Source organism: Pieris rapae, chromosome 7 (genome assembly GCF_905147795.1).
Source record: "Pieris rapae chromosome 7, ilPieRapa1.1, whole genome shotgun sequence".
NCBI classification, from domain to species: domain Eukaryota; kingdom Metazoa; phylum Arthropoda; class Insecta; order Lepidoptera; family Pieridae; genus Pieris; species Pieris rapae.
The window spans coordinates 3234327-3258088 of NC_059515.1; the positions used below are offsets into that span (position 1 = coordinate 3234327).

The 23762-nt window shown below is 31.7% G+C and overlaps 2 protein-coding genes across 4 annotated transcripts; one reads left to right on the forward strand and one right to left on the reverse strand.

Moving 5' to 3' along the window:
* The first annotated feature begins 251 nt into the window (after positions 1-251).
* LOC110992755 (NADPH--cytochrome P450 reductase) lies at positions 252-14261 on the forward strand. Of its 2 annotated transcripts, XM_022258700.2 has the most exons (12): positions 252-790; positions 5504-5690; positions 5768-5917; positions 7104-7228; positions 7450-7644; positions 7772-7899; positions 8222-8463; positions 8695-8892; positions 9076-9239; positions 11737-11911; positions 12195-12352; positions 13306-14261. In XM_022258700.2, exons 1-12 carry the CDS (start codon positions 603-605, stop codon positions 13448-13450), a joined length of 2055 nt encoding a protein of 684 aa, XP_022114392.2. In that variant the 5' UTR covers positions 252-602; the 3' UTR covers positions 13451-14261. The 2 variants fall into 2 exon arrangements, with proteins under 2 accessions (XP_022114392.2, XP_022114393.1); XM_022258701.2 differs by lacking the exons at positions 252-790; positions 5504-5690; positions 5768-5917 and adding an exon at positions 6813-7010.
* Positions 14262-14883: 622 nt separating this feature from the next.
* LOC110992773 (A-kinase anchor protein 1, mitochondrial) lies at positions 14884-22770 on the reverse strand. 2 transcript variants are annotated; one of them, XM_022258730.2, is made up of 8 exons: positions 22598-22770; positions 20805-21658; positions 20467-20707; positions 20194-20333; positions 19861-20038; positions 18181-18399; positions 17721-17854; positions 14884-16485 (listed from the first exon to the last, which is right to left on the reverse strand). In XM_022258730.2, the coding sequence occupies exons 2-8, from the start codon at positions 21630-21632 to the stop codon at positions 16414-16416; spliced, it is 1812 nt and encodes a 603-aa protein (XP_022114422.2). In that variant the 5' UTR covers positions 21633-21658; positions 22598-22770; the 3' UTR covers positions 14884-16413. The 2 variants fall into 2 exon arrangements, with proteins under 2 accessions (XP_022114422.2, XP_022114423.2); XM_022258731.2 differs by lacking the exon at positions 22598-22770 and adding an exon at positions 22055-22531.
* Positions 22771-23762: the final 992 nt, after the last annotated feature.

A 23762-nucleotide genomic window follows, 5' to 3' on the forward strand; every position in this document is an offset into this window, starting at 1 on the left:
ATTAGAATCACTTTTTATCCTATATTTGTAATTCATAGTATTAGGGAAAAAAATAAAATATACATTGTGTAAAACAGGCAAATGAATTATATAATCAAAAGACAGGCAGCTGCTTCGATTGACAATTAAGTTTTTGTAGAGATTTTTAGCATATTTTCATTCATCGTTCGTCGGTCTTCATTCATATTTAGCCATCCGGCTGTTCGCAGTTCGTATCGTACTTCGTACTTCGCAGTTCGCACTTTGCAGTCTGCAGACCTCAGTTCGCGTTTTACGTTCTGCCGTGTCGCCCGCCAGTCGTGTTGTCGGCTGTACAATCTACACTACGTCACCATCATTAAATGCACTGTGGTTACTGATATCACGAAATACACGACGTCGAACAGTGATCAGTGGTGCAAAGAGGAGTCGGGGACGAAACACGTCACTTTATTCGCCAGTTATTTATAGTTGATGGAACCGAAAAGTCGTGAATATGATGTATAGGACCTACTAGGTACCAACATCGCAGACTTGTTTCGTGTTAACTTAACGTCATCGGGTGACCTTGTGTGCTAACAAGTGAAATTAAATTTATACAAACTCCAAAAAACTTTTTTAAAATGTCGGAGAACACACAGGATATTTTAATAAAAGAAGCCGCGGCCGCCGCTGCAGTGAGTGGATCGCTATTTAGCACATTCGACATAATAATGCTCGTCGTTTTATTTGGGGCGGCACTTTGGTGGCTCTATAGTTCTAGAAAAGACAATAAGAAGGACGACTTGTTACTAAGCAAATATTCAATTCTGTAAGTATCTTCAAAAACATTTATACGCTACATTCTATTACATTACCGATTCAATTTAACTAGTTTTTGAAAACTGAATTTTCTGCACGCTAAATACTTACGTACTAAACGCAAAGTGACTGTTTACTATGTATTAACAATGATACAAAATGTTTTGAGATTACGCAATTGAAGCAAGCTTGCATGCCTGAGAAATCAAGTTACACGTATATTTTTCTCTTCCAATAGAAATAGAGGACGTGTAACGAAGTATCTGTTAAAGGTAACAACTATAAAATAATTACATTAATTCAATGATAACGATGCACTTAAAAAGGACACTTGACTGAGTAATTGCCTTTTACAAGTAAAAGTAGTCACAATTTTATTATATGTACTTAATTTTACAATACAATTTAAAATTTACCACGTGAAAAAACATACCGTAGATAATATGTGTAAATACTATACTAACAAATGATATGAACATTCTACAATCACATTAGACCATTATACCTTAACTTATCATGACTTCCAATAGCTAAATAACTACATTTACTATAAGGAAATTGTTAGGTAATATATCTTATGATATTATATTTTAACATCGACAGTCGCTAAAGCGTTACAAGTTCAAGAAGTCAATGACCTTTATCGTCTTTGAAGGTATGTAGTAGGTATGGGTTTTAACGCGCCATCTATGTAGGTTTTATTCTGATTTTGAGTAATAAAAGCGAAATACCTTATTTCTAAGAAGGTCCAATGGAGTTTTTGTGTTATTATTACTAAGTCACAAATATAATCGTTCTAAAATCTAAATCTTTGTCAGAATTATTTACACTGTTTAACTTGTTGAATTATTAATTAAGCACTGATTTATCTCTTATTACCTTACCGTGTAAGCACAATATAAAGAGAACGTGTTATATAGTCATTCACTTTTAACATCGCCATCCTTAACGGTCAAGATCTTGTATTTTACTAAAAGTTCCTCTTGACTAAAGATTCGCGTTGAAGAAATAAACAAAATTGAAACCCCCACAGATTTTGAAAGACATGTTTTTATTCCAAAATCTAGTATCATTTTTTTTTAATTTCATTTAGCGGCCTTACTGAATGAGCATCGTGTAAAATTATATTTATAAAATATTTGCAATACCGAGACTACACGACTTATGTAGGTATAATTGGATTAGTTTATTAAAAATATGTGTCAGTATAAGTAGCTAAAAAATAAAATTTTGGGTGTCTGAACCAATTCCTCAGAATAAGCGGCTGAAAATCGTCCGGAGGTGAAATCCACGTACTAAGATCCAAAATCAAAACATAATGCACTGAGTTTATTTTTAAATTAGTATAATAAGTCGTAAGAGTAATTAATAAAACCATTTACGTATTTGTCGTAACATTTATTTCCCTATACTGATTACTGTACAGATTGACGAAATTAATACTCTAATACGTCATGTTTAAGGAAAATATAATATTTTGTGGAAAATACGGGACAAAAATTCCACGGGACATATAGTATGTGTATATATGTAATTTAATCTAATAATGCCTTCTTTTACTAGACACAAACAAAAATAAGATATACATTTAGAAAAAAATTAGATACACATTGCCGTCTAAATTCCTGAAATGTTGAGAAACTCTTTTGCAAAAAACAGGCACCTAGGGAAATTTGCATTTTATCATAGGTCGATTTCAGACCAAACAAAACAAACAAGGCAAACTGAATCTGTATAAGATATCACAACTCCATCGACTACTAAATCTGGACACATCGGGCTGACAACTTTTAATAATATCTCCCATTCTATGGATTTTAACATAGTTTGACTATTTGAGATACAAAACTAAAACACATAAAAGTTATGCTACCCGATTTGGATTAAGATTGCTCAGAGGCAATACTACATATTTTGGCATGACCCTGAGGTTTCAAAAATCTGAGGTTAATAAAAAACAAAGACACAACCGCACGCTTATAGTAACACGCCACACTCTCAAATACAGAGTGCATTATCCATAAAAAATCACAAACTCTACATTCACGCATACTTAAGGTCTTACACGATTTTTTTTGTTTTCTTTTAAACATGCACCAACGGAATAATTGTAATCTAGTCACCCACAACACATGGGCTCCCTAGTGTAAGAACTAACGTTGGATCAATTTTGTCACAAGCATATTTCGGTCATAAATGGCTAGAATAGAAATAGAGGCTAGAAATAGTGACGCAGACTGTATTAGTTCGTATAATATATTATAGCCTAGAAAAATAAAATTTCGTTGCATAATTTGTGTAGATTTATAAAGAATGATAAAATAAATCTTATCTAGGTATATGAGCAGCTGGCATTCTAAAGATTAATTATAAAGTTATTAAATTAAAATTCATTTTGTAAGTTTTATTGTATATTTTGTGTCAAAATAATAATTAGCTATTAATTTAATAACATTAGTACACAATAAGATAGTATTCCGTGGTATCGAAATTAATAGGTTACAGATAAAATAGTTGTTTTTGAATTAATATTACATAAGCCCATAAAATGGTGAATTATCCTGTTACAAAGGTTTTTTCACTAGAGCTGATTGCTCTAGTCATACCTAGTGGGAGTGCCATGCTGTTGCTTTCAGGCTTCTTCACTCAAATGACCGGGGCAATACCACTGAATTACGGAAAACCGGCGTCAACTAATTGTTATGTTAAGTAATAGGTTCTTCTTATTCTAATCGCGTTTTCTTTAGTGTGTGGTTACACGCACTCGGAGTTTTCCCGGAGCGGAAATGCCAAAATTTTGCTCATCCAAATGGCTACAGACTCATGTTGATTGGCTCGACTCTGATAACGCCGATTACACGAGTCCTTATATGACTTTGTATTGGCATAAGGCTTGACACAAATGTTCCCTCATCTATGCGAATATCAGATGGTCACAAACCATCTTTGTTGGACCTCCTGCTGATCTCACATCCGGATAACTATAATGTCTCCGTCGGCTATACTTTGGGCTACTACGTTATGCCTACTACGCGCCCTTCCGGCTGGCTGTCTATGTATTTGGCACTATAGGTTGGGCTGTCCCGATGCGGTATTCTTTATATCCTACCTGTGGAAGACTAAATACTTTTCATCGGATGCCGATTGGTGGCATATCAAATCCTTGGTTTAAAAGTTCTTTCCTCGCTTCAAAAGGAAGACTGTTTTAAAGCGTAGGTGGAAGCGACGACATCTCGTGATGCGAATACTGGAGCATGCCAAAGCATATGACTCTGTGAAGTCTGAGAGCATTGCCCGATTTGTCGAGAGATTGGCCCGCCTCATTTCGGGGGTCTTAAGCCAAAGCTATCCAAAGGAATTTCTTACAGCTCTTCTTTCTACCCCTGCAAAGGGAGGACGATTACGGAAATCATCCAATGGGGAGGCTCACGCCCATAGCCCGAGCCTCGATAAAAGCTTCCAGCATATGGACTCTATGAGAACACTGCCACTGGATCTCCAGCTTTCTAACCAAGCATTTTTTAGCACAAAGGGTGATTGTCAATGGCATATTGCAACTTCGCAACGTTCATTGCTATGAGGACAAGGCGGAGCGTGGGAGCTCGTCAGTACCAGTTCCTTCCACCTCGTTCGTATAGTCAAGGACCAGTCACTTGGACACTACTTTTCGGTTACGGAAAGTAAACATAAGGAAATACCTACTTAATACGTCACAAACAGCAGTCAAACGAGGTAGGTGGCCGGTAGTTCACTCGAACAAGGCCACAATCACGTTTGGTTAGTTTCTCAGGCGTTTGTAATGGAATATTTTAAATCCATGCGAGTGATTGAACAAAAATGATAAAAATGTTTTATATAAGTATTTATATAATCAAAGACAATAATTTTTTATTATCATAACGAATATTATATTATATGTAATAATTGAGAGGTGTTACTTCACTCATTATAATTAGAATATACCTATAGCTATTTTTAAAGAATTTTTTTGATTGGCAAGGAATAAATTCCTTATTATCAAAGATATATGATCAAAGAACTTTTGACGTTAACCCTGAAATAAAAAAAACCGGTAGAACAATTATAATATTAAATTTACAAAAAGGTGTATATAGAAAAAGTATATGAAAACAAAACTTTTACATATCATATTAAACTTTTACATGAAAAGATTTGTCTGAAAGCCTTATACGATGGGGTACGAAATTCATATTAGGTAGTTGTTTTCAAAGAACGTGCTATATCTTTACATGCATCAGTAATAACTCTGAACATTATAAATATAATCACATATAAGTACTGGTTGGAGATGATTTAAAAAAAAAAATATTTAAACATGAATCTAACCTATTTCGAAAGTGTTGATATTCTACGCTCACAGTATCGATATATAAATTATTCATCAGTAACAGATAGAGATAATATTTAAAAGTATAAGTAATTCTATTGTTAAAATATCTATGCACGTAACGGTTCCTGTTTTGCGTAGGGCAAATTTGGATCATGGCTACTAATATATTCAAGGTGAATTAATGAAAAGAAATAAGGATGTGTCAATGAAACAAGTGTAGTAAAAATACCTAGAAACAAGTTATATAACAATGTTGCTTAGATTACACGTGTACTTCATAAATTAACAATAACAATTTCGTAAATATTACTATAGATAAAGCATATAAAAGTACGTATTGATAATATAGATTTTTTTCTTTAATTTTTATAGACCTGCAGCAACAATAGAAGTAACAGAAAATTCGTTTATTACCAAGCTTCAGTCCTCTGGGAGAAGTCTAGTTGTATTTTACGGGTCACAGACTGGTACTGGTGAAGAATTTGCGGGTAGACTGGCCAAAGAGGGAATAAGGTACAAACTGAAGGGAATGGTTGCCGATCCAGAAGAATGTGATATGGTTTGTTCTTCTTCATCTATTTTTAGTTACAGAAATAATTATGAATGTAATATACTTATATTTATTGTAATCTCCAGGAAGAACTTGCAAAGCTAAAAGATATAAAAAATTCTTTAGCTGTGTTCTGTATGGCAACTTATGGTGAAGGAGATCCTACAGACAACGCCATGGAGTTTTATGAATGGCTAAAGAATGGAGATCCAGATTTAACTGGAGTAAACTATGCTGTAAGTATTTAGCAATTTTCAAATGTGTCGATCAACAGTTAGTCTTTAGAATTTGAATTTCAGATTTTAATTCTACTGTGTGTTTTATAAGAGCGTCAGTGTTCCGCTTGGATATAAAAAAAAATATACGTACATTGTTATGTTCGCCTTACATGTAAAATAAATATGTTGTGATCACGTACGCCAACCGCGACCCGCCTGATTCCCTGGTACAATTTGCATATTTAAACATATAAGAACGTAAATCATTGCGTAATTTATTTTATATTGACATAAAATAGCCAAGTTGCATAACTGGTTTTCCAACGTAGTTTTCAACGAATATAGATTTCAAGTAGACGTCTATATAATTACTGATAATATTATGTTATCATGCAAGTCTGTTGTTCTAGATAAGATCACTAACATCATTTCTTGTACGTTTAAATTTACTATCAAGCTCAACTACAGTAAACATTAATTTAAATCACTCACACCAGTCCAGCCTATCAGAATCATTATACAGATACCTATATATAGATAGACAAGCCAAGTAAAAGTAACATAAATGTTGGTGATACTTTATGAAATATATGTCGTAATTTTATGTAGGTGAAAAATCGTGGCACCAGATTTTTATGACAATAATAAAAACGTAAATCGAAAAGAAATAACTTGTAAGATATGATTTGACCGTCAAAACTTCACTTTAGTTCATTCGTTCGTTTACGTCCGCCATACATTGTCAGTTGTCATTCTGTTTTCTAAGGTTTATGAGTCAGTGCATGTCAATAGTCAAGTGTCATTCGTTGCTGTATGGATCTTTAAATTCTAATTCTTTACAAAAATAACGAAATAAATATTGTTAATTTGATAAGCCAAATATAAATTAAAAACGTGAAACGTGACTGTTTGTATTTGTATTGTTTTCTCAACAAACTTGACTAAGCAAGGGCTATTGAAACATAACAGGATAAATCTAATTTCCTATTGTGATTTTAAAATGTTAGCCGTATGTGCAAACACTTGCAAACATAATCTAAGAATACCTTGGTACATTTTAAATAAGATACAAGTCAATAGAAAACGTCTAATTCCGAAATTAAAGCACATGGTACGAAGTCCATAATTGGTAATTGATTTAATGTTATCAAATTTTATTTAATATTACTTTAAAGGATGTTGTTTTATAATTTTTATATTTTAGGTGTTTGGCCTTGGAAACAAAACATATGAACACTACAATGCTGTTGCTATATATTTGGACAAGCGCCTTGAAGAACTTGGTGCTACACGAGTATATGAATTGGGAATGGGTGATGATGATGCAAAGTAAGATGATAGTTTTCCTTTTACTTTAAATGTTAATTATTAAATAGCACTGGTATATTGTTATAGATTTTGATTTCTTTTTCTATCTGGTCACATAATTAATGTACAACATTGTAGAATATTATACTAAGTAATTTGAAAAAATTAGATTTTCTATGTTAATGTTGCTTTGTTAGCTTTGGAATCCAGAAATAGTAATGTTGATGTTAAATCCTTTTTAGCATTGAAGATGATTTTATTACATGGAAAGAAAAGTTCTGGCCATCTGTATGTGAGAAGTTTAATATTGAGAGTACCGGGGAAGAAGAGTTAACAAGACAATTTAGTTTGGTCTCTCATTCATCTGGAGATATTTCACCAAATGATGTCTTTAAGGGAGAAATGTCTAGATTGCATTCATTGGACATACAGAGGCCGTAAGTATAATAAGTTTTAAATGTATTTAATTTTCACATAAATTCATTGTGTACAGCTATGAAGATTTACCAAGTGATTGTGTTTTTTTTTTCAACCAAAAAATATTTTTGACATATAATTTTTCAGACCATTTGATGCTAAGAATCCCTTCTTGGCTCAGATCAAAGTTAATAGGGAATTACATAAAGGTGGAGATAGATCATGTCTTCATGTTGAGTTAGATATATCAGATTCAAAGATGAGGTATGAAGCTGGTATGTATATATTTTCTATGTTTTATAACTAGAAATCATATTGTAATAATTATAACCCTACTTAATAAAATAATTCTATTTATCTATCATCCTTAGTTCAATAACTTGAAGTAAATTAAAATGACTTATAGTGTAATACAAAATATTTGCAATTTGTAAATTTATAATTTTTGAAATATTTTTTATAATTAAACTGCATTACTATTAATATATTATTGATATTCCTTAAAAATCAAAATTTACTTGTTTTTTTATACAAATTGAATGTAGAATGGAGGATATTTCTGATTTAATTAATGTCAAAATGTAATTTTTTTATCAGGTGATCATGTGGCAGTGTATCCTACAAATGATATAAACCTAGTCAATAGGCTGGGAGAATTAACTGGTGCCAATTTAGATGATGTGTTTTCCTTGGTCAATACAGATCAAGAGAGTTCTAAAAAACATCCATTCCCTTGTCCTACTTCATACCGTACAGCACTTTCACACTACATAGAGATAACAGCTCTACCTCGAACACACATTCTCAGAGAACTTGTGGAATATTGTACAGATGAAGAGGTAAAACTTCTTAAATATCTAATTTTGATTTTATTACATTTTTAATAACTAATATGGTTAATTTTTTCCTGACTTTATTTACTTAAAGAATAAGCTTAGATCCTGATAAGTTTATTGAAGAATGGTGATTGAAAAATTTTATTTTACTTATGTGAAAATTTGCATATTTTAATACCATTTAAGCAGTTAGCAATCTATAAAATATTAATAGTAGTAATTTCACCTCTTTAGGATAAGAAGAAACTACTCCTTATGGCCACTAACTCTCAAGAGGGTAAAGCATTATACCAGTCATTTGTAGTTGATGCATGCAGACATATTGTGCATATTTTGGAAGATATTAAGTCATGTAGACCATCGCTTGACCACATTTGTGAATTGTTACCTCGACTACAACCAAGATATTACTCTATCTCCTCAAGCCCAAAAGTAAGCATTATTTCATAGTTTTTTAAACTATTTTCTATATATGTATTTAAATAAATGTATGTTGTAATGACTTTCATTTACTTAAATTTTAAGATCCTTGTTTCTTACAGTTTTGTCACAAATTATTCTTAATGAGCATGTACCCTGTACCTACATGTATTAAAAAAGTTTTGTTGTTTACAGCTGCACCCAGAGACTGTGCACATAACAGCTGTAGTTGTCCAATATAAAACGGCAACAGGTCGGGTCAATAAAGGTGTGGCCACCACTTGGCTGGCAGAACACAAGCCCCTGCCTGGAGAACCACTTCCAAGAGTCCCAGTATTCATCAGAAAGTCTCAATTCCGGTAAGTCTTTTTTATTACTGAATTCACTCCTATACAGGGATACTTTAAAGCCTTACTTCATTTATTGTAGTTTTGATTACTTCTCACACATGATAAAAAAATAGATTCTTAATCTGTTACACCTGTATCTACAATTTCATTTCCAGCATTAATGTTATTGAAACAGTTTTTATTAAAAATATCAACTAAAAATTTTAATCTTGATAACTGGTTGAATATTTTACTAGTTAACGATGGTTTTCCCCGAAGATTCAAGGTCGACAATTATATTCTATAAAAAAGATACTAATTATTTTTTATTTCAATTGAGGTTTTCAGGGTCGGTCAAATTATACTTTACAAAATCTCGAAATTACTAATTGCATATTCATTTTAGAATATTTAAAAATCTGTTTCAATATTTTTTCAACGTTTAAAATGAATTTTTCCGCAAGCATTTATATTATTTTATTATTTATACCCGAATATCCGTGAATGCTTCTCGCTTGTTCTTAGTAATAAGTTGAATAACCTTGTCCAATGGTAATTAAGCAGATATAAATTAAGTAGTTAAGATAATACGTGTCATGACAAGATAGCGTCGTTTGCGTTGAAACAAAAACTTAAATTCTTAAAAATATCTTATTCCGTACTATATTGTTATATTTAACAATTATCACTTTCAATTAAGTAAATGTTTACTTAAATTAGGCTAGTAATACAAGTTGTTTTGAAATTAAATCCTATCTTGTGCCTTGTTTTCTGCCTATGTTTATTTTAGTGAGTTCGTAAAGTGTAAAGTACGTCCAAATTTTAACTAAATGTTTCCAATGTATTTGAGATGGGACCGTTTTGACCCACCATTCATATAGGATAGCTTTCCCTCAGACTATTACATCATTAATAAAACGCCAACTTTTCAATACTCTATAGGAGTCCTCTGTACAGTACGCGTATGAGTATTTTTTTAAATGTGTCTGTGAGTAGTCGTCACTTATTTTTCTTTTCTTCATATTGCATGGTAACAAATGACACGAACAATGGACAGTTGACAATCACAAGATACTGATAATTATTTTTGTAAATATGACATTGACGATAAACCGAGCAAAATAATATAACATTATGATTATATAATTATAGTCTTGTGTACACAGTCATGCATAGGCTCTTATTTAGTTGTATTTCTTTATTAGGTTACTGCCCTCATATATATCATGCATAACATGCCCTAATAGGCATAGCTGTAAATTCAAGCCTGTTCTTAAATTTACTACATTAATTATTTCAAAGTTGTAGATAATTTAATATGATACTAAAGTTGCTGTTTACGTGTTCGTGTTGTTTTTAAGTACATATATATGTATTGAAAACAGAAGCCTAGACTTAAATGATCACATCAACAAGACTTTATTTATTACTTCGAATTCTCGTGAATTGAAACAGTGTCTCTATTGCTTTGAACTAAAGTGTATTTTACGATGCACTCCAATTAAAAATGGCAGTCATGTTTTGACGGTCGTTATATCGGATCCATCTTGATTGCAGTGATTATTTGCTTAGGGGCCTCTTTATGGAGTTCGAAGTTACATACAAGCTGGGTTCTACTTAGGTTCATTCAGTTATAACATATTATACAGCTCATGTTTCTTCGATAAAAGCAGCACGTGACACGAAATGAGTTGTTCAATTGAAAGTACCAAACATTAAATATTGTAATGTCCTATATCACCTTGTAGACGACCTTCTAAGCATATAACATCTGCCTTAAATAGAGGTAATTGGCCCACACGCGCCTAACAATAGCAACATTAACAGTTATTTAAACTCATGTCCCGGTATTATGACGCGTTAAAAGTGGTTTTCACGTTTCACAAATAGATTAAAGGTTTGGGTTAAGCCTTTCCTCGACTACAATTTATGTAGCGTTTAATATACGGCCATTGAATATAATTGCTAAATAAATGAGTTGCGGTAAATGACCATCAAAAGGTAAAAAATATTGTGTAAAAATATAATGTAAAATGTAAGGGGATTAAATATATATCTATATAAAAAAACATAAAATCGTTTTCTGTAGAGATTTCAAATCAAAATTCTTTTATTCAATTGAGATGCGTCTTAGGGCATGCTTATGAATGTCAAAAACGATGATAAGGACCACTAACGTTATAAATAAAAATAGACGAATATTTTTATATATATTATGTATAAAGATGAACGTAGTATTATATTAAAAAATGAGATTTCTGTTCATTTTTTAGGATCTTGTATTCACCATAATTCTTACATATTCTGGGTGTTTTATAAATATTTTATTCACAAATACAAGTATTGTGTGTCATAGGTATGTTTGTGTATGGCGTCACTTATTAAATAAATTCATTTGAAGAACTACTATTTCTGGAGCAATTTGAATTAAATGCATGAGCATGGCACATCCCATGCATTTAATTCAAATTGCATCCGTCTTAGATAAATGTATGTGTATGTATGTATGTTATTTCATTTTTTATAGACTACCGCTACAAACACAGACACCAATTTTGATGGTCGGCCCTGGTACTGGTTTAGCCCCATTCCGTGGATTCCTTCAAGAGCGTGCCATCGCCCGTCAAAATGGCAAAGAAGTTGGCAGCACCATACTTTACTTTGGTTGTCGGAATCGTGACCAAGACTACATCTATAGAGAGGTAATAATATCTCATGAGAGAATATATAAATATCTATATTGAATTTTAGTAAAACCATGTGAAAATACGTTAGAAAAGAAGTTAAGAGTAACCCTGAATTCTGGTAATCATACTTGTAGGCATTCGTTAAGCAAACAGGTTTTTTATTAGACTTTGTATTTTATTCACAACTGTTTATCCATATCGATGAATGCATTAAAGGGAAAAATTGGAACATCATGTTTTAATTTACGTAACGGATTAATTGTATTGAAATGCATTTGAAATTAATAATTAATTACAGGAATTGGAAGAGTATGAGAAAAATGGTGACGTAACCCTGCACGTAGCATTCTCTCGGGATCAAGAGAAAAAGGTTTACGTAACACATTTGTTGGAGAAAAACTTAGATCAAATTTGGGACGTCATCGGGAAACGAAACGGACACTTCTATATTTGTGGGTAAGTCTAATAATAGTGTTGTGAAGATATATATTTCAACCTATTTTTTGTGTTCACGCCACGTCCAAACTTAGTTTATTCTACAGCTGACTTTTTCCTTAGAAATATCGCAACCATAATGTTTAATAATGTAGCTACTACATCAAGATTTTAATTAACAATTTAATTTCCCCGTTCTAAAATATTTAAAAATTCTAAATATAATTTAGAATTTTTTACATCTAGATCGCGTCTCTGAATCTTTCCCAAAGATTATATAAACCATAAACAGAGGCAAAAGTTAGTAAATTAGCCCAATAAAGTTTAGGTTTTTTTTCTTTATATTAATAACTCGAACGCAAGCTGATTGGGCGTACAAAACATTTCTTTGTAGTTAAAAATTTATTATTTAAATTTTACGTAATAATTTATTCCTAATCGCTAAATAGGTACATTTAAATAAGTAACTTGAATTTGCCAAATCATGTTGATTATTATGGATTACGAGCATATGATTATTATTATTAATTGACACGTAGATTCACCACTTCTGCATCAAACCTAATATTGTGTCAGTGCAAGATGTATAGAAGTTCATCGAATAATATTATGTATTAAAGTGCAATTAAGAACACTCTTAATATGATTAAAATGAGTTTAATCACATTTTTATTTATATGAACTCTGACACAGCTGTTACGCAAAATTTTGTTACTGTTTAATGATTTTATAGCCACAATATACATTTGTGTTAATTAACGCATTAATATAATCATTGTTTCATTTTTAATAATAGCAACAAACTTATTCTTTTACATATACAAAAGTTTCAATAATTCTTGAAGAACATAGCTAGTAGCCACGTCAGTATTATTCACGTAATGTTCTACGGTAACAATTCGAATTCTCTTAGGTTTTTAAATAATTTAAACATGAATTTGAATATGCATAAATTTTTATTAAATAATTTTCAGTGACGCAAAGAACATGGCAGTGGACGTGCGCAATATCGTGACGAAGGCCATCGTCGAAAAGGGAGGCCGCTCGGAAAGTGAGGCCACGCAGTTCCTCAAGAAACTCGAGTCCATGAAGAAATATTCCGCCGACGTGTGGAGTTAAGGAAAAAGAATTTAGCTCAATTAACCTGAATCAAATGTGAATAAATAACTGTCGTTAGTGAGATACTAATGCGGTGGGGTTATCGTGATTTTTTTATTTATGATTAGACTTATATTCGTATAATGAGGGTATTTTGACTAAGTTATTCATATAACTTTGTAAAAATAAACTTTGAAATCGACATTTACAATTGCCATCTTTATGCGATTATTTAAATTTTTTTTTCGTTTTTAGTGATTCCTATTTGAAAAATATTAATATCTAATCTAGTTTAGGAAACAGATGTCAGATTGTTATTTTAATGATTAAATATTACAAAGCTTGAAAATTATCTTCAATTAATTACATTCATTTGACGATTAAAATGTTGACCTTGATTAAATATACATAATTTCTCATACATACATTTTCGTTGTGCGATTAATAATATGAAGCATCTTATACAATAGATGACCTTTCGATTTAAAATTCGCTTCCTATTTAAAAAGTAAATTACGTATTTTTATAATAAACATGTGCTTACCATATTTTTGGACAAAGTAACTTTTAGTAGGAAATAATCGTTCAAAGAACTAAATACAATAAACTAAAGTCAAGTAGTGTTTTAATTTATAAATACATTTTTATATTAAAATATAAAGTAATGGACTTATTTAAAATTGTCGTCCGAACGAAGTGTTGAAATTGTATTGTTTGTTAAAGTTGTGTGTTGAATAATTGATATTTAGATAAGTGGACTGGGAAATAGTAGTATATAAGAAAGGTTCTAATATTGACTTTTATATATATAATAAACACCAATTCATTTATAGCTTGTTAATTTATTTACATCCCTTATGAGTACAAAGTATATTGTATTGATAATATTAGGCTTACAAATGCGTAAAAAATGTTGGCGCAGGACACAAAGGTTACCATACAAATAAGTGTTTGTGACCTGCTGGAATTCGAAAACCCATACAAAAAGCTGCTATTGAAGCAGTACATATTGATAGACTAATTGTAACTTAGTAAACTATCAATTTACTATTTTTTTAGCAATACAAGTATTCGAATACTACTACTGACTAGTAGTAAAGACTTATTTATATATAATTTAATATAAATATGATAAGATTTCACAGATGAAAAAAGATTTACTCCCTCACTTATCTGAAAACAATTAAGAGCATAATCCCTGGGCATGGCATAGACTGTGTATCTTTTGCTATTTTGTAACTCATGAACTCTGAGTGATAACAAAGACTTTCATATGAGTCTCGACTCTGAATCCGCTACGAGACTAGTACTAGGTGCATTTAGAAGTTGGATTGATATAGTCCACCTTCTTCTAAGAATAAATCATCTTTGTACTATTCAAGAATTTGATACAGTACTTGAATTAAGTAAATGTTGTGTTTTTGTTAGGGTTATCGGAAAGTAAAACAACAGTATAATTTTTAAAACGATAATTTATTGATTTAACCTCAAATATATTAGTTTATATACAAAAAAGGACTTCAACAAAATGCAAACTGATAGCCTGCTATGTAACATCAACCGATTCACTCCAACGTCTTTATATACGTCACATTGTAGAAGTGAATGAGGTCAATTTATTTAGTTGCATTATACCAAGTCACTACATTAAGTTTTAAGAATTAGCCGATGCACTGCGGCGATGTTAACGAGTAACGACGCAATCGCAGTTTCAAAAATAAATCACTAAACACCTATATCCAAACACATCAAATACTGAAATATAGAGAACACAAATTTCAAACTTTCGTAAACAGTAACTACTTAAATTTTCTAGTATGTACACTTTTACTCTAAGTCAGGACATCAACATGCTCATTATAAATTAAATAATTACTATCGAATCCTTGACTATCGCAGTTTTAAGATAGTATTATGAAACCAAAAAGAAAAGTCAGCAAGGACAGGTATTTGAGTGCTTGAAATGCAAGTTTTAAACTGCTGAGAATCAAGTTTGACAAATCAACGAAGCGATACTGCCGACGTACAAGAATTCATCAACACACGAAGCAACCACACAACGTTATATTGTACTCTTATTTTTAATCAACTTTGTATTCTACAATTTACACAATTTACAAAAAGCATACAAGTGTAAAAATATATCTATCTCACATCCAATTTAACACACACAGCGATAAAGTATAACCGCGATCATGAACTAAATATAACTTGCATGGTTAACTTGTAATGGGTTAGAACACCAAAGTTAGCTCTAGACATTACCGGAAACTAATTAACGCTGAAAGGCACGATTCAAGGCAATGATCGCCAATGTCATATACTGTGACGCAATATCGGTAATACGGCACTCGCTTAGTCAAATGCAGAAGGCAGTGCTACCACATATTATAATGAGCATCCTGACCAACTAATTTATACGCCGCTAAACACGTTAAATACGATCCGTTATATTTTAATGAATCTAAACAATCGCCGAAAAACTTCTTAACACTAGGAGACAATTTGTCATCATTTAAAATTAAAGTTCATCCGTAAGATATTGAATAACATACTTAGTTGTAAGTAAAATAGTTGGGATAACGTTATCCTGGGGTATTTATTACAGTTTAATGTAACAAAACAAGTCAAACAAACTAACATACGGTATCTCAGTTCGAGCAGTGTGACGTCACTGAGCATTACGTTAATTTTAAATCTACCGGCGCAATATTGAAACATTAACTAAAATTAGGAACTCAAAATATTAAATGCGGATGTTTCATAAGGGTATGGCAATATTTGAGTGAACTAATTTTGATTAATGTTTGAAGACGGCGCCATACTTACCGACGGAGGAACTCAGGGCGACGGGTGCGCCGGAAGCGAACTAGACTCCACGAGAGGAGCATAGTATGGTAAGAGAAGTAGTTACAAAACGGTCGAGCGCTCATCTAGTAGAACTACTTGTCTTATGATACTACGGCGAGAGATGCGAAGAGAGCTCACGATTCGGCCGGCGCTTCCCACTCTGCCAGCCCGCGCTCCACCAACTCACGGTTCAGGTATATCACTTGCTGAAATGTTCACAATGAGGTTTTTAGTTTATGACTGACAATGTTTATAACGATAATAAATTTGTTACTTACTACTAAACTTATAAGAAAGAAAGAAATAACTTTATTAGACACAAAATACATTAATGTTTCTATAAAGTAGAGTGCACTGGCCCCCACACTAGGATTCCCTGTGTTGTGGGCAGCCAGTCTCTTCCTTTTCACATCTAAACGTTACGTTATAAGTCACCAAATCTAATAAAATTAAGGTCGAAAGACATCGAACATTTATTCCTATAGAACTGGCACAATTTCAATTCGTTATATCATAATATGACATAAACTTAATGGTGTTAATGATGAAAAAATAATACATAACTTTGGACTTTGTATTTGTTTATAATGCGTCACCAACATTTATTCGGTACGTGAACGAATCAAATTCTTCCGCGTTCTATTTATTTCATATCTCTAACTACAAATACAAAAAGATACATAAATGGGATTTTTGGTAGTTAAATTGTAATTACATATTATATTTATAAGGCTACATACACCTATAATGTACATGTGGAACTATTGATATATGTACAGTCAAAACCGTTAACGACGACATCAAGCATGAGATTTAATATGGTTGCGATAAATTCAAGAGGTTTTTATGATTTCATTTGTTTTTATTTTCTTGCTTTCAATGTAACTAATACACGACTATCATATGATGCACAATGCACATATCATTATTCTTTGTGTTTATTGAATTTTGTAAAATTGAAAAATAAAAAAAGGAGTGGCGCTTCAACATACGCATATAAGAATAAAAATGGGGTCCCATGATCTTTGTTGTCTAGGTTTCTGTATATTTTTCTTAATATAATTTATGCATTATGACAATAGCCTAAAATATTTTAGGTCTAAGACATCCCCCGATTTCCTCACAATGTTTTCCCTCACCATACTAATACGAGTATGCGCATGTATATAGATAAATACATAGCTACAGCTGTGATTCCAATGCACCAAACCAAGTCTCTTCCATAATTCAGAAGTTGCCAAAAATAATTTGAATAATTGATTGGCTTTATATATATATTATTGGATATATATATATACATATATCAGCTAATGTATATTCTTTAAGTATGAAATTTGCAATGTTTTCACTCTATAAATTTGTTGTGTACACAGACTAAAAGTATGAATAGATTCTATTTTAGACTAATTAAGAAGCGTTTATAAGTAAGGGATAAGTTTACCTGTGGGTTAAGGGTAAGGTAAAGATGTACTAAGGGCAGTCCAGTCTCATCGTAACCAGCGACTTGCGCGTGTAACATTTGTCCCGCCGTCAGACCCGCCATTATGCGAAGTGCCTCGCTACTCCAATCTGGCTCTAAAAAAAATAACAAAAAATTAACTTTTATTTAGTCACTGTACATGTCTGTTTAGATTTGTATTCCATTTTTGGCTTATAAGTATTTATTATTCTTGTGTAGTTGTGTTTATTGAATTATACATAGAAGTCCCAATGATGAGCTATATAAATAACAAAAGAATTGCAAACTAAAATTATCAAAGGAAAAATAAAATTCCGAGTACCACCATAATTTAAGCTCCAATCAATCAAGTTTTATATATACATACCACTATATTTCGTTGCACTAAATAAAGTTCAAAGATAACATGTTATCTTTGAACTGTCAACATAACGCAGCTTACCATTGTTCGCGGGTTTGACGAACGCAAGGAGAGCCTCGGTGGCCTGGAAAGGCACCGTCATGAAGTCTGAGCGGATCTGTTTAAGCTGGTCATTATCGACGGTAAGGTAACCGCCATAATCGACTAACTTCACTACAGATGTCTCGGTTTCTTCTGACGTCGACAAGACTTGGGCGCGATACCAGTTGTTTTCAGTCGGCGCCGCACAAATTGAACCCTCTGGATAAAATTTCATAATTAGAACTAGAATTTCATAAAATTGTAAAGAAAGGCTATAACATACTTCTCTATACCCTAAGTTTAATATAATATATATTATCTCTTGGGAAGATTCGAGACTTATTGATGCAGATTAAACGAACTATACGTAAAATTGAATAGGTGTCAAAATAATATTATTTGCCTTAAGCAATCGCAATGAATGCACCATTTGTTGTTCGAAAGTAAAGACGATTCAGAAACGCATCGAACGTTCAAAGTGTCAAATACTGTGGTGATAAACAAAGAAACATTTATTTTTCTTTAACAAATTGGAAGGTTCCATTATATTAACATTAAATACTCATTAAATGACAAATGAAATCAATATGTTGGTCTAGGTCTTAAACTAGTGATTAACATTACATGAGATATGTGAAAGTAGTTTTCAATCAACTTGCATTTCACAACTTCTCGTACAAACTAGTAAAAGTAAATTGTTTGTAAATACTGCACATATATCATATCAACTATCAATACATGGAAGATATTTAGCAAGACTAATTTTCTTAGTGTGAATAACTAAATATGAGTGTTCATTTTATTTTAGGTAAAAGAAGACCGGCTATTTTTTAGCTTAGTACAAGTTTCGTCAGTTATTTCACAATTTCCGGCAAATAAAATTGGCAAGCAAGTACATTTCTTCCACTACGCAAAATCTTGCCAAGTTTGGGGCCGATACTTATACAAATATAACATATGAAAAAAAACAATATCAAAAAGCGTGTTATTTATAATATTTAATAAAGTTTATTTACAATTCACGTATCCACCATATAATTGGTTTTATTGCACTTTTTAAATTATTTTTTAATGCTTTTAGTCATGCATTAAATTAAATTATTAGAAATTATATTATGTTGATATAATTTTTATAAGCAGTTGAAAAATATATACATTCTATTCTATCGTCAATATTTAGCTTAGCTTCAAAGCTATTTTAGAACTTTTGGTGTCAAAGTATGTTTTCTAATTCAAATAACCTTGACCTCAATCTCATTAAAGTATATACCAAACAACAGAACACAGATAACATTTTATAGGTCAAACACATATTAGAGATCCAATTTGTGTATCTTTAGTCTACAGGAAGATAGAAATATTTAAATTGCATCAAAATGTTAAACAATCTAGTTAATTACTAATATTCTCGCCTTTAAATATTTATTCACAACCGTTTAATTTTCTTATATAGGTGAAGGATTTAATTTAATAAAATACTTTTGATAAAATTCAATGCAGGTATATTGGCAGGTTGCATTATATGGTGGTAAGTAGTGTATTTAAAATGAAAAACTAGTTAATTAAATTGACAAATATAATAAAAATGTTGCTAAAAGTGAGTGATATCGAGAATGAAATGTTAAAACGAGGTTGAGTTGCGAGAGTAAAGCGAGTTATTTGGATATGTAAGGTCAGTACCTTTCACCGGGCGCGGCAACGTCGGTACGTCCGGGTTCTGGTAGGTGTCGACCATGAGGCGATGCAGCACGTGCAGCGAGGGGAAAGTGGGGTGGAGCGGCTGCTGCAGGAAGAAGTGCCCCGCGCTCACGAGACACGTCAGGATAGTGTCGTTGTTCACGGACTCCACTAGCTGCAACTGCAGTTGAGGAGTTCATTTAATATTAAAATTCATTTTTAGATGCTTTGAGCTTACTTATATGATTATATACACATAAATTAAGAAATTACCAAACACAACCTAGACAACAAATTGTAAGGCACAATGTGTTATGACATGTCAAAGCCACTTACTTGAAGGTATTCTGGTACTAAAGGTGCCAATCGTTGATATAATTCCGCACTGATCTCCTGTGTGGTAAAGTTTGGGAATCTTTTTTCAGGGAATTTATCTTTAATCATTTCTAATGCTGCTTCAATTTCACTTTGAGTCCCTAAAATTTAATAAGCAATTATAGTAAATGAGTTTATATCTGATAATTAATGTTAACATAACATATTCTTGTAAAGTTATTGCTAGTAATTAGTGAAAAGTATTATTTATAAAGTTATATTTATTATATTTACCCTCAATTGCACAAATTTTCTGTTTAGATAGTTCTGGATGTCTCCTTACATATACTGTTGCACCAGTTTTTGCTTTGATGCATGTCACAAATGAACCACATTTTCCTATTAAAAGACCCACTAATGATGTAGGTATTAAGAACTGGTGTATTCTTAAACCAGCCTCGGAAGGTATAATATTCATATTAGTTGGAGGAGGGCTAGCGGCTTCTGAACATCCTTTACCACTGTCACTAGAACCCTAGAAATGTTAAAAAACAGTTTAAAAATTTTTAATACAAGAAATATAGACAAACATACATTTTTAACTAAGACAAACCATAACTGGATTGGCTTACCTCACTATGATCATCTGAAAAGTGACACATGGATGGACTTGCTAGCATAGGGTCTACCGGACTGTGATTGGCTGAATCTCTTTCAGAAATTCTTCTTGGCTGTGAGTCTGAATATGTATCTTGTCCATCCATTTGTTCCTCTCTACTTCTAGATTCTTCAGTTTCATTGTTGGTTGCAGTTAATTCTTCAGATTTATTATCTGTTATATTTTCAGATAGATTGCTTTGAGATGGGAAGATTTCAAGCTTAGAGGTATTATTCACCTGAGAATTGATGACAGATACTTCATCACAATCATTTACCATTGCAATTGAGGTTCCACAATCTTCATTCATTTCGGTAGAACACATATTTTCTCTGCTTTCACAAGTCATATCAGTTCTGAAAGATGAGTATATATCACACTGTACTTCCTTTTTGACACAAGGATCCTCCTTCACCTTTACACTTTCCATTAAGTTATCTCTAACTACAGACATTTTCTTTTCTTTGTCAAGTGACTTTTTTCTTATAATCTTTTCAATCTCCAAATCAACTTCTTCATCTGTTAATTCAAGAGAAGATCGTTGAGAGCCAGTACCATTAGGAATAATATCAATAGGAGCTGATTTAATGAGGGAACGGTCAGCCTTTCCCAGGGGAGATAATCTTCTAATTTCAGCTTCAGCACTCAATGCCTCTGCTAGTTCTTGTTGAAGACTTTTTATTCTTTCTCTTCCACCTGGGTCAGATTTTGCATACTCTCTCTTTTTCTTGAACCAAAAGATTCCTAACAAGACAGCTATTGATGGCACTGACCACATAAGCAATTGACGACAAGGTGCCATTGTAAAGAGCCACTTTTACGAAACAACTATAACAAAAAAACTCTAATTGAAGATATAAAATAATACTATGATTGTATGATTTATCATCTGAGTTAATAAAGAAATATATAAATGAATATATTATTACTGTATAATTCTTAGCTTCCACACAATTAATAACTGAACCAAAATTATAAAATTTGATAAGACAATAAATAGAAACGAAATGCTTCTATAAGATTAATATTTATCATTCAGAGTTTTTGGCGAATGTAGGCCAGATTAAATTGATAACAAAAAAAACTTATAAGAGAATAATATTCATTTTAAGTAAAATTCAGGTTGCCTTTAACTATCTGTACGGATTAAAGTAGTTAAACAAAACCCATATACATATAGCAAAACATATTTTGTAAAATTAGTATTTAAAAAAAATTACGTACCGCAGCCATACTGTAGACTTAGTAGCAATATATATAATTTATTATACCAAAGTTTAATAACGCGTGTAGATAATAACCACAATAAATACTAAGTATACCGGTTAGAACATACGGTGCTATTTACATGGATCGTTTATTAATTTGAATGCACTTTTTCATTCAAATTCAATTAAAAACAGAAAATAGCTGGTCTAATTAGGAATTTTAGTTGACCATGTGCTTGTGTTATTACCTACGTTGGATATGTAAACGTTGTCCGGTTTGGGTCACGAGCAATGTGGTCTGAGAAACCTTCACGAACAACACGTAAGCATTTTGTACGAACTTAAAAAACGAAAGGTTACGCAATTAACGAAATGTCAATATAGAACATTCAACGTGCCATCTATTCGTCAGACTTAAAGTATGGATGTGATGTGCACTTACTAAAACTAAATAAATTTCAAGTAAATCTTTTATGAAGTCTCGTCATCGCGACCTACTATTAGAATGAACCGTGGTCCAAATGTGAAATGATGCCGGTAAATAAAATACGGTACTTACTTTGATATGAGTGATGATGTTAAAATATTTAGTATAAAATAAATAAGTGTACTTCTAAAATAAGCGAATATATAAATGTACTTAAAATTTTTGCCGAATAATTTAATTCCAACAATCCACGTGCTCACAATGTTTTCTACCGATGCACAACAAAATCCAATATGGCGATTACATTTACAATTTACATTTTCCAATGCAAACAAAAGTTCAGGATGGCAACATTTTATAGAGTATATTTTTTAATAGATAATACAAAGAGAACTTAAAATTTGAGAAATAGATTATAATAGACAGTTTTTACTACAGACTAATTTCTACGTGAAAATGTGTATAATGTATACACATATTAAATAACGTGTTGGATCCTTTATCCTTGTGGTATGATATATTTATTGCACAGTATATAGTACCGACACCGACAGTCTGCGCTTACTTCACTGCAACATACAGTATTCTTCTTTAACAAGTATATGTAGAAATATAATAATGGAAGTAAATGAAGCTAATAAAATTGTATTCATTACTCTTAATACTTGAATTATTCAAAAGCTGTGTTTTTCTCTTTTAACTTGCCGAAAAATATTTATATTTAGGTCTGATTTTATGTTAGCTTGTGCTCTTAATTTACTTAATTGAAGATGGCAAGACCAACATTTTTTTAACCCTATATGTTTTTAGATTTTATCTTGCTTTAGAAACTTGCCTGTAGCATACAATTATATATCAACGCAATGAATAAGTTGCTTGGTCTAAAAACATTCTTGATCAATGAGAAAAGTTTTAAAAGAAAGGGGTAATGTTAACCAGTGAAGTAAGGGATGTCGAATGTCTACCATATATGCTATAATATATGGATACTGATTGTTTTTTTTACAAAAACAAATTAAAAAGTCTTAGATATGTTAAATTATTTAAAAAACTTAGAGTCTAAGTACATTAAAAGGGCTACATAGTTTATGACAAAACAAAATTTTGTTGTAATGCATGTCAATAAAATGTATCATTACAACAGAAAAGCTTCTTGTAAGAGGTTTATTTATTTTGCTGTCTGACGAAAAATATAGAAATAATTTAATAATACAGAGTAATTCATAAAAAAAACATGCTGGCTTCAAATAGCAGATAAACACTTAAGAAATCTTATATTCATATGCCCAACAGAATA

Coding starts and splice junctions, on each gene's coding strand:
- LOC110992773 (XM_022258730.2), bottom strand. CDS start 21,632: ATGGCACCTTGTCGTCAATTGCTTATGTGGTCAGTGCCATCAATAGCT. Junction 20,039..20,193: donor TAGTACCAGAATACCTTCAA/GTAAGTGGCTTT, acceptor CCTCAACTGCAG/TTGCAGCTAGTGGAGTCCGT. Junction 18,400..19,860: donor GTTGCCGCGCCCGGTGAAAG/GTACTGACCTTA, acceptor AATTTTATCCAG/AGGGTTCAATTTGTGCGGCG.
- LOC110992755 (XM_022258700.2), top strand. CDS start 603: ATGTCGGAGAACACACAGGATATTTTAATAAAAGAAGCCGCGGCCGCC. Junction 5,918..7,103: donor TAACTGGAGTAAACTATGCT/GTAAGTATTTAG, acceptor TTTATATTTTAG/GTGTTTGGCCTTGGAAACAA. Junction 7,645..7,771: donor TCATTGGACATACAGAGGCC/GTAAGTATAATA, acceptor ATAATTTTTCAG/ACCATTTGATGCTAAGAATC.